At 36.0% G+C, this 11,795-nt stretch overlaps 1 protein-coding gene across 1 annotated transcript; it reads right to left on the reverse strand.

Annotated features, from left to right (window-relative positions):
• Positions 1–6,477: 6,477 nt before the first annotated feature.
• LOC122069009 (zinc transporter 8-like) lies at positions 6,478–8,881 on the reverse strand. Its single transcript, XM_042632931.1, has 3 exons — positions 8,739–8,881; positions 7,996–8,131; positions 6,478–7,511 (listed from the first exon to the last, which is right to left on the reverse strand). The coding sequence occupies exons 1-3, from the start codon at positions 8,766–8,768 to the stop codon at positions 7,351–7,353; spliced, it is 327 nt and encodes a 108-aa protein (XP_042488865.1). The 5' UTR covers positions 8,769–8,881; the 3' UTR covers positions 6,478–7,350.
• Between the last annotated feature and the right edge of the window lie 2,914 nt (positions 8,882–11,795).

The following is an 11,795-nucleotide window of genomic DNA, read 5'->3' on the forward strand; positions in this document are numbered from 1 at the left end:
ATCCATCCACTTGGAAAGTGTTAAGTGGAAATAATTAAATTTCTAAAGGGTATTGCTTTTTTATATGTAGATTTTATGGTATGTCATTAAATTTTGGGTTATTAGTCACTAATTAATTAATGGGACTATTGGATAATTAGAGTAATTAATTTTGGAGTTAGGGAATAACTTTATATCTTGTGAGATGTTGTAATATGTTGCAGGTCCAACGCTAAGGGTGTTGACACAATGTTGTCATTTGTTCATTTAACTTTGTAACTCTTAAAAAGTAGGTTAGCCCTTTACTCCTTTTAAGAACGTGCGGCACCTTAAGTGACTCAATACTCCAAAATGTCGACATCCCTTATGTGTTATTATAATTAATATTTTTTTTTGTTATAATTCTAATAATTAATATTGTCCTTACCTAAAATTGTAAAATATGAAAAATTACATGATTACCCACTTCTGAGTTTTCTCTTTACAAAATTACCCACCAAAAGTTAGTTAACAAAAATACCCAAAATTAGGTTTCTCTTTACAAAATTACCCACCAAAAGTTAGTTAACAAAAATACCCAAAATTAGGTTTCTCTTTACAAAATTATCCACTTAAAGTTTAAGTTAACAAAAATACTCAAAATTGAGTTTGGGTTTACAGTTTGGGTTTACAAAACTACCCACTCAAAGTTTTAGTAATAAAAAAATACATGATTATATGTGGAAGATAAAGAATCATGTATTCTTAATGAACCAGCGTTTATATATAGATGTAAGAGGATTTGTTTGGGAAGTAAGAAGCGCCTTTGACATCTCTTCATCTGCAAAGAATTCTTGACGTATATTTTGGGTAGTTTTGTAAACCCAAGCCTGATTTTGAGTATTTTTGTTAACTGAAACTTTGGATGGGTAGTTTTGTAAACCCAAACCTAATTTTGAATATTTTTGTTAACGAAAACTTTTTGTGAAAATTTTGTAAAAGAAAACCCAAAAATGGGTAATTATGTAATTTACCAAAACATTTATATGAAGGGTTTATTCAATGAGGCCCTTTCACAGGATAGCTTTACCTGCAAAATTTTTATCAATGAAGAGTCAATTTTCATCAATCAAGATGGTTCCAATGCTGAGCCTGCCCTTGTACTCCCATCTTCAGGGGGTGTCAATCCGAAGTTCGCACCGGTTGGATCGATCAGAATTGATTATTTAAAAGATTAGTTTGTACTAATTATTGAACGTGTCAGGCCTAAGCCCATCTTATTTATAAACAGGTAATACACGGTGCAAGGGGTAAGCTTGATGGGCCTCCCGATTGACCCGATCAGTTTATAAGCCCAACTCGAACCGACACGTTTAACTCGACCGTTTATATGTATATTTTGAATTTTTTTTAATTGATAATATCTTTACCAATTATTAAATATAAATTAAGGTAATATTTTTTCAAAATTGTTGGTGATTGAACAAAATAGATTAAAGTATCTTAAATATAAGAAAAGTAAAGACCATTTAAGGCTTTATTGGTACATTATCCCGTTTAAGGCCCAATTATAGCTCGATTAGCCAGATTAAGAGCTCGATTAAAGCCCAAACCTGATCGATCCCGACACAAGACCGACTGAGACCGATTAATTCCTTAAATTGGTAGATCACGGTCCGAGGACATAAGCTCGTCAGGCCTGCTAGGCCCAATCAAGACCAGCACATTCCGACCTATTGACACCCTATCCATGATTATTTAAAAATAGGAATCAGATCTGATGATTCGGCCCATTTGAATAAGAATGGATGTGAAAACATCCTCTGCCGCGAGTGCAACGAGCATCGGATGGCTGAGATGACATCGGGGCATGTGTCGATGTCGTCTCGACTGTCCAATGCTCACGGCACCATAGCACTCGTGGCAAACAATAATCACTCAGAATGGATAGAGTTTGATTACAATTCTTGTTGTTCTCGAGGGTACGATCTATACCATTTTTTCTTTATTGATCACATATCGGTAGCAATTATGGTCAATATTGATATGTATCAATTGATCCAATACTAATCAACCTTATCAGCTTTATCGGCTTGATTACAGATAAAAATACCATTAGTTGATTTGCTTTTACTAATGGGGTATTAAGAATAAAGTGAGATAATGATGAAGACACAAGCATCATTAATAATTGAATGCTGTGACTTGCATGGCTGCACTAGATGTAATCTTACACTTCAACTTTTGGATATCTTCATTTCGTTACCGTTTAGCCAAAGCCAAAGGTTCCACAACCTTAACCCTTCTTTTTGGTAAAACTATTTCAGAATTTCTTATCAAAAGGAAATGCTATGATATGCCTAGATATTTATGCAATAGAACCACTATTAATGGGATAGAGTAGTTCTCTTGAACGTCTGACCACACATGTTTGGCAAGTGGGTATAGTTCAAGAAAATGTGATCAATTGATTCTAAATATTGTCACCCATAAGAAGCAAGAAGGGTCAATGTTCATAACCATAAGAAATTGATTTCTTCATAAGGGAGGCCCCTCCAATCAGAAGCCAAATGAATATAAGAACATTGGAAGGGCTATGAATGGTCATACCCATTTGAGTACACCAATAGAAGCCTGATCTTCAATGCAACAAAGAGGAGTACTAGTTTATTAACAAATTTAATCATGAATTTACCCAATAAAATCACTACAAAACCTGCACTTAGGCGAAACATTTAGCGGTGGTAATTTTCAGCGGGGGGAGTTGAAGTGGGGGCAAGCGGGATAAGGCTGAGTTTGTTGTAGTTGAAGTGGGGGCATGGTGGAGGCAGGGATGAGGGGGGTAGGGAAAGCTAACAGGAAGGGGGCTATAGACACCTAATTTTGTCACCCCAACGATGATGACAATAAGAGAAGTTACACATTGAATGTTATGTACTTGGAGAAATTTTAAACTTAGGGTAAAATGATCGTTTTGCTCCTATAAACTAATAATGGAAAATGTTTTTGAAAAATAGACTTTGACGTTCTGGATTAGTGTTGTTTGTTCTCTCAAGCTAGATACTTTGGACTATATTTATAGCATTAGGATTTGAGACAATCCTCTTTTGTTTCCAATGTATGACTAAAAAACTAAAGATGATTGTTCAAAAAAGTTTGCTTTTGGATACAGGATGTTAGGTACCAACATGGCACTCCTAGGTCGCTTGAAATGGATTCTAATCCTAAATTTTGGGGTCAACTTCCGAGGGTTATATCTTTCAAACTGTTAGTTGAAATTCGACATGTAATATGTCAATGGAAAGCTCGTGCCGAGCACTATCCAATGATGTAAGACATTAATGCGGTCTTGGATGGGAAGCCTAGTGAACGTACACTTAAAGTAGGGACCCAAATCACGTAGTAAAAAGGAGAATTGGGGGTCGATTAGCATCATTCTCGTACCAAAGTGTAGTGTCTAGCTTGAGGGAACAAACAACACTAATCCACAACGTCAAAGTCTATTTTTTAAAATATTTTTCATTATTAGTTCATAGGGATAAAATAGTCATTTTACCCAAAGTTCAAAATTTCTCCTAGTACTTAACAGTCAATGTTTAATTCCTCTTATTGTCATCATCACCGGAGGTGACAAAATTAGGTGTCTACATATTGCCTTGCTTTTAGGCAAGAATTTTTTTTCTTTTCTTTTCTTTTTTATTGGTTATCAAAAACAGCCTAAGAGACACATGATACCAGCAGCATGACCATAATTTCCCCAATAATTTATCAGAAAAGAAAAGCCAAGAATAAGTTGAGTCATACAAAAATGCTATACCGGGTTGAGGCTGACTCAGCCAAATGATGTACGAAGTTTTTGTACTAATAAACAGAATCCTTAAGGCTCAAATGAAGAAAAAATCCGCCGAGATCACCAATAAATGGACCATTGGCTGTTGTCCATTGAACATGCCATTTTGTGCGGTTCATAAAAATCTTAGGAGGGATTGATACCAAACCCTAATTGGGACCGAATTATGTCTTCATGCTTTCATTACTAAGTTGTAAAGCTTAGCCCTCTGGAAAGACTTCTTCAATGGCATTTTGAGATTCACCCCTTCTTTGATTGATGTCTTCCTTTAGCCCAAAAGAATGGCTGAACACATTATGGGATCTCCGGTGCTAATTGGACTGCCTTTATGGCTTTTATCTTCTCCTCTCCTTTACATATAATGTATAAAATTGTCTTTTATTCCCCCTTTGTCCTCTACTTAAGTCTTATCTTTGAGATATATATCTTTCCATATTTGATTACCTTAAAGAGGTTGACCAAGTCCACTACAATTTTGTTAGGGGTTCTTGTAAGATCTAATTCTTTTATGCAATTGTAATGTAAGCAAACAAAATGGAATATACCTCCATTACATATAACTCATTGTCTTATTCCTTTTAACTTCTGCCTTTTTAGTAGGAATTAGCCAAGTACATAAACCCCACCAAACAAGGACAAATTCATTTGATTTTTAATTCATTATTTGTTACTCTTGACTAATGCAACCCTAGGATCAATACTGCTTACTAAGACTAAGGTTGTGTTTGATATTCATTCAGAAAACATTTTTGAAGTTTTTCCGTTCTATGGGAACAAAAAAAATGGAAAAAAGCGTTTGATGTCAACTTAGTGTTTTTCCGTTTTATTTTGGAACAAAAAGAAAAAAAAAAACACTAGAAACACAAAATGATGGAATGACAAAATCTTGTTCCGTCATTATGGTTTTGTTCCAAACACAAAAAAAAAGTGAACAAGTAGAGTAATCGTTCCTGAAACAAGTTCACCAAACACCATTTTTTTGTTTTAAAACGAAATTTTGACATAGAAACTGAAAATTCTATTTTTGACATGAAACACCATTTATGGAACTAAGGGCCTGTTTGATAACATTTCAAGAAACACGTTTCTGCCGTTTCTGGATCTTGTTCCATCATTACGGTTTTGTTCCAAATACCAAAAAAAAAAAAAAAAAAAAAAAAAGTGAACAAGTAGATTAATCGTCCTGAAACAGGTTCACCAAATACCATTCTTTGGTTTTAAAATGACATTTTGACAAAGAAACTGAAAATTATATTTTTGACATGAAACACCATTTAAGGAACTAAGGGCCCGTTTGATAACGTTTCAAGAAACGCATTTCTACTATTTTTGTGTCCAGAAACGGCATGGAACAAAAAACTTTTGATAAAACTGTTTCGTTTCACTCATTTTCAGAAATTGAAATTGAAATTTCTACCTATTTATGGTTCAAGAAACGACTCAGGCGAAACGACTCATGGCCATTCTTTCGCTGGTTACTATCGACCTCTAGAAACATGACTTATCAAACACCTTCAATTCCGTTTCTGTTTCTAGAAACGGAAATTTATGTTTCTGTTGTTTCTTGAAACAGAAACAATAGAAACATTATCAAACGGGCCCTAAATGACTACCAAACGCAGCCTTCTCCTCGTATCATAACTTGATTAGAAAAAGAACTGTAAGTACTTTCAGTTCATCTTTGCCTCCCTCCACCCATAGGAAAGATCCTGGCTCTGGCCTTGCCTTACTTGTCTACCCAATAGCAAGGTTTGAGTCACTGAAGGAGCCTTAGGGGGGAAAATAAAAATCTAGTGGAGCTTCCCCTGTTACTTGTCCATGTTCCTTGTGCCTTCCTGATGGAATAGATCCAAAGTTTATAACCCTATATTTTGGACTCCATACACAGATAATAGATTCTAAGTAATGGGTGCCAGTCGTTTGTATAGACTGGGTCTTTCTGGTCAGGCACTTAGTTATATTACAGATACTATTCACTTGTTAAACAACTTTGAAGCTATGGATGAAATTGAAAGCTACACATTCTCAGGTTCCTCTTTGTATTAGTCACCAAATCAGAAAGCCAAACAAACCTAAAGAAAGTATACTCTGTTTTAATTTGGTTTTTCATGTTTGAAAGTCAGCAACTTTATAAGTGTTTTATGCTGCTGATCCCAAACATAGATAAAGAATGAGGGTTGGTCCCAATCCTAGACAAATAATGAGGGTTGGTGCTTCATGTCGACAATCGACATTGTAAAAAATTTTAGTCAAACCCTTTTGGATGGATCTTTAAACATTATGTTTTAGACCTTATGTTAGTTGTCTCCCAGAAGCGATGTGTTACACTATCATCCAGGTCTAATGGATAATGAACAAGGGTTACCTAAGGTGTCCCTTTTAAGCAATACACCGCTTCAGCACCCAATTGCGGTGACAAATGGGCAAAGGTTCTCGTACCATGGATGAGTATGGGTAAACAAGCTAGTCCAGATACGCCAAATTAGATAAGCATCTTGGAACATTGAACTCTAACGGGAAATATTTTAGAATTGATAAATATAATGAGAAGAAAAATAAGAATTAGCATAGCTTGTATACAAGAGACTAGGTGGAACGGTAAAAAAAAAAAAAAACTAAGGAATTATGTGGGAAGAAAATAGTAGGGTGGCATTAGTTGTAGATAAAGATTTAAAAATGATGTTACTGATATTTATAGAATTGGTGATAGGATCATATCCATCAAACTTATGTTAGGAAAATGGATAATCGATATGATTAATGCTTACAAATCCCAATTAGACGAAAATACAGAGATTTTGAAGCCATTGAATGGAAGTAGGCCAAACCGTCAAACGTGGAAATAACAATGCCTTGCTAGCCAGGGTATCAACGATCTTGTTGTTTTTCCGTGGAATGCAATGAAATGATATAGAGCCAAATGAGTTACATAGCTGCAGCACATCTGAAACGGCAGATGTAATAGAGAGAGGGATAGTAATCTTTGTTCCTTTCAGGATGTTGCCAACCTTTTGGTTATCAGATCCGACCTGGATGCTTTGAAAACCCATTGATGCAGCTTGAGAAAGAGCATTTCGGATGGCTATAGCTTCACCATGGATGGGGAATTTCGGTGCCAAGATAGATTCGTTCAAGGAGAAAATATTATTATTAATAGGAGAGATCTAAATGGACATGTTGGAAAAGATAGTAGAGATATGGGTTTAGAACTGGGGTCATAATCTCTAAATGGACATGTTGGAAAAGATAGTAAGGATATGGGCTTAGCAAGAGGCGTTTACGGCACTAACTAAACTTCTCCCCACCTCCTTATGTCTATTCTCTCTATATATACTCTTGTCTCCCACCGGATGTGAATGTGAAGAAGATGAAGCTAGAGGAGGAGACCACAATAAGAAAAAGATTTCTGTACTGCTACCAAATAACTTAAGCCCATATAGCCAAGAGTGCCCTACAACCTGCTGGTCTTATAAGAAGTGAGACTTTGGCACCTAACTGAAGCTTTCCATTGTTTTGCATCCTGGGGCTCATGAAATCAGCTGCTAGTAGATCAACAAGGGCATGTAGATCAATATCCCAGCTGAAGCAGAGTTGAAAAGCCCTTCAATGATTAGTGCTGTTGGGCTATTCTTGTCATAAACATTTGTTGTTCCAATGCCCAATTCAATTCCATAATAGCAACAGAAATTGACTTGAATTTTTCCTACCAAAATCATAAAACCATGTTTAGCATATCACAAGACAATACATTAAAGTTCATTAGCTTTTTGTTGGTCTATTCTTAAAACACATCAGACTAGGGAAATAAATATTGGGCCAATAAGTCTCATATCAGCATGTGGCGCAGAGGTTAAGGATACGTTTGGTAATGTTTCAAGAAAACGTTTCTGACTCAGCATGTGGCGCAGAGGTTAAGGCTGCGTTTGGTAATGTTTTAAGAAAACATTTTTGAAGTTTTTTCGTTCTATAGGAACGAAAAATGAAATAAAGCGTTTGGTGCAACATGTTGGTCACAGGTTCAGAACTTGGAAACAGCCTCTCCTACGAAGTAGGGGATGAGGTTGCATACACAATGACCCTACCATACCTCGTTGTAGCAAGAGCCTTGTGCAGACGAGAAAATCAAAAATTGATTGGAATCAAAGAGGAATTGAGAAACAAAAGTACTGCAGAGAAAAGATAAATACCTGGGATATGCATCCACCAAGTCCCATGTCCACAAAGAACTGGTGGAAAGTCAAGGCTGCGACCAGAGGCTTCATGGTATTGGGGCTTTGAGAAGCTCCCAATGATAACAGTGTACCACAATCCCCAGCTCCGAACCTACTACATTCATCAGAAATCAAGGCCCTGAATTATATAATTAAGTTAAAATATATATATATATATATATATATATTACAAATTCTCTCATGACCATGGCAGGAATTGCTAAAGTGGAGGACCAACCCTCACCCCACACAAAAACACAAACAGGGAAAAAGAGAGGGTGGGGATTAGATAACTCCATATCCAAGAATCCATCTAGGAAAAACTTGAAAATGTACTAAAGAAAACAGAAAAAGTCAGAATTTTGTAAATTGCAGCATAAGTTGTCCATCCAAAAGATTTGAAGAGACGAAGAAAAACAGAGATAAACGGGAAAAGAGAGGGTGGGGATTAATAACTCCATAACCAAGAACCCATCTAGGGAAAACTTGAAAATGCACTAAAGACAACAGAAAAAGAGAATTTTGTAAAATGCAGCATAAGTTGTCCACCCAAAAAGATTTGAAGAAAAGAAGAAAAAACAGAGATAAACAGGGGAGGGGTAGGGAAGTAACCCATGCATCCATAACCAACGAAACTGAGAACCCTTTTCCCATAAAGTGGGTTAAAAGGAAGAAGAAGAAAAAAAAGGTAAAGAGAAAAACAGAACAGAGAAGCATACCCCCATTATGGTCTCCTCCTCTAGCTTCATCTTCTTCACATTCACATTCACATCCCTTGGGAGATAGGAGTACAGGAATTGTTATATATATAGAGAGCAGAGCCATAAAGAGGCGGGGAGAAGTTGAGTCAGTGCCATAAACGCTTCTCTCTCTCTCTCTCTCTCTCTCTCTCTCTCTCTCATCCCTATTTTGAAATGGGTTTTATTCTCTTTATACTGAAGTCACACCAGATTGCCGCAACTTGTGAAAGTAGGAATGCAAGCAAACATCACAAACAAGTCTCTCCCTCACACACATTTCTATGCCTTTCTATAATGCTTTCGGTACTGTAAAGGAAGACGAAAGGAAATAAGAGAGTTTTTGGAAATCACAACTCTGCACGTCTGAAGATATATAGGTTACCTATTTTGTGTTATCAGTGATCTTGCAAAACCTTTCATGAAGGAAAAGTGCCATTTCTAAGAACTCAACCCCATAAATCCTTCCAAGGTGAAGGGACCAAAGATCATATCAATCCACATCAATCCTCATAAGAAATAGATATGGGATCAGCCCCCATTAGCTTATATGAAATCGTAACAAAATCGTTTACTGAAATCAAATCGAGTCGTTTACATCTAAATCGTGAAATCATTTAATAAATAGAGAAGATGGTTAAGGCCCTTTCGGTTTTTTTTTTTTTTTTTTTTTTTTTTTTTTTTTTTTTTTTTTTTTGAGAGTGATAGATATGCCACCAATATCAAGTACATACCCAACCTTTTCCCTTACCTATTTAACCAAGAGCATTAATGAAAACCAATTTTTTTTTTTTTTTTTAAACATAAAAATGGTTTGGTAACTACATGACAAAAATGGTTTTTTGTGAGAAATAGTTTAGTATCTCTATGTATAAAATGATTTTTGAAGAAATGGGTGAAGAGATTCCTTTCACCATCTTCCTTGTAACTTTTTTTCTCCACTTTGAACTGAAGAAGAAGGGGCAAGGGGCTTGGATTTCTAATTACAAAGCAAATAATTACTTTACCCCTCCATATAGGGACTTTAAGTACATGTTCATTGAAGTTCAGCGTAAAAATAACTCAAAATCAATTTTGACCAAAACAGATAAATGATTTTTAATCTCTTTTTGATTTGTATGGTTACCAAATGCAACCTAAATTAAATGATTTAATTTGAATCAAACCATTTAAATCAATAGTAAATCGTTAATCCCATTAATATATACATAACAAGTTTAAGTCATTCAAAGTTAACATTGCATCCATTTCAACAAAAATAAATAAATAAATCAATAAATTAAATTAAATTAAATAAGCCATTTGATGATTTGAATAAATAAATAAATAGAGCCCATTTAAAACCACTTAAATTGAAACTCATTTATAAGTTTTCTTGATTTTAATATTTGAAACAGTTTCTTAAATGATTCGATTTTAGTTTTACCAAAAAAATCTTACATCAAATCGAATCGAGCCATTTAACACTCTTATATGATACTGAAAGTAATCAAGTATTGCCTCAGATCTATTCCCTAGAACCAAACCAACGAATATATCAAATCGAAATGAAAAATGGACGAATGACAGGAATTGAACCCATATACGCTGAAATCCGTGACGTCTACGAGGGTGGTGTCATACTGTCATGGTTGGGTTGCTCTAGGCCGCCTCTGCGCCCTTCTCTACAACTGAATACCAAGTGTCCACGCATTCTCCGGTGGGACCAACCGCTGCCACCACGTCTAGCAGCTTTGATGTCTTGCTCGGTAAGTATCTCCTGGGTAGCCTTCTCGGCCGTGGCAGCTTCGCTAAGGTGTATTACGCTCGGTCTCTTGCCGATGTTTCCCACTTTGTTTTGAAAGTAATCGACAAGTCCAAGATCATAAACACCACCATGGAACCTCGCGCCTTAAACAAAGTCTCTGTACTGCATCGATTTCGATACAAAGATCATAAACCTTTTAGAGCCCATTTGTTTAGAGGTGTTTTGTTGGAGTAGAATCTAAGAGGTGGGTTAGTTGCACGAACTAATCATTCCCAATAAGATTTTAAGATTTTAATTGTTTATTTAACAAGGAGTGGGATTTTGAGGACACAACATTGGGTTTAAAATTTTTCCAGTCGGCCTTCACTTCACTTCCTTCCGAAGTCTTACAAAATTGATGGGACTTTTGAGGGGCAGTAAAATTCATTGTTCAATTACTCTCTCTCTCTCTCATATTTGCATCTTCTTCTTCTTACTTTTCTCATGCTATCTTTGGTAGTTTTCCGTCAAATCCTGTCGATTTTTCCGATAGTTCTTCGTTGGGGCTTGAAAACACCGACGGATGATTCGAAGGCGGTGATGCTAGAACCACGACTCGATTGTGATTGTGAACTGAGGCTTCCCATCAGAGACGATTTCTCGTCCAACTCGACCTGATCATCGAAGGCAGAGAAGCAAGGGTCAAGGGTTTAAACAATCACGGCTAGATAAGGGTTTAAACAATCGCTACTTTTTATCTCGATCGCTGCTAGACAAGGGTTTAAAAATCTGGAAAATAATCGTGAAATACCATTGCTGGATTTCAAGGGTTTAATATATATATATATATATATATATTGTTAATTACCATTGATCTTCTTCTTCTTCCACTTACGGTATCCAAAATGCCGATTTCACCTTCTTCGTCTTCTTCTTCTTCCACCTTTGTGACGGTTTCACAAGAATTTAAATAAATAAATAAATAAATAACCTAAAATCGATTTGCTGAACATGTTAATAATATAAAACTGCAAAGCCCAAATCCAAAGCAATTTCTGATTCTCTCTCTCTCTCTCTCTCTCATAGGTATGTTGTCTTAATCCCCCTTTGATTCTTTATTTCTCTCTCTTCCCATCCCTCCCCCCTTTCTTCCTCTCTTCTCCTTCTTCGCTTTCTCTGCATCTCTGTTCCTCATATTTCTGTTTTTTTATGGCATTGACGGGATTAGGGTTTCTATGTTTTGGATTTAGGGTTTCCGGTACTGTTGATATTGTCATGGTCGATGCTCTGGCTAGCCCTGACGGTGGTGGTCA

This window comes from Macadamia integrifolia, unplaced genomic scaffold, assembly GCF_013358625.1.
Source record: "Macadamia integrifolia cultivar HAES 741 unplaced genomic scaffold, SCU_Mint_v3 scaffold520, whole genome shotgun sequence".
Classification (NCBI taxonomy): domain Eukaryota; kingdom Viridiplantae; phylum Streptophyta; class Magnoliopsida; order Proteales; family Proteaceae; genus Macadamia; species Macadamia integrifolia.

What these genes read in the sequence shown, in the direction of transcription:
- LOC122069009 (XM_042632931.1), bottom strand. Translation starts at nt 8,768, where the DNA reads ATGAAGCTAGAGGAGGAGACCATAATGGGG. An exon ending in AGGAGGAGACCATAATGGGG is followed by an intron (nt 8,132 to 8,738) that starts GTATGCTTCTCT and finishes TGAATGTAGTAG; the next exon opens with GTTCGGAGCTGGGGATTGTG. An exon ending in TTGGTGGATGCATATCCCAG is followed by an intron (nt 7,512 to 7,995) that starts GTATTTATCTTT and finishes TGATTTTGGTAG; the next exon opens with GAAAAATTCAAGTCAATTTC.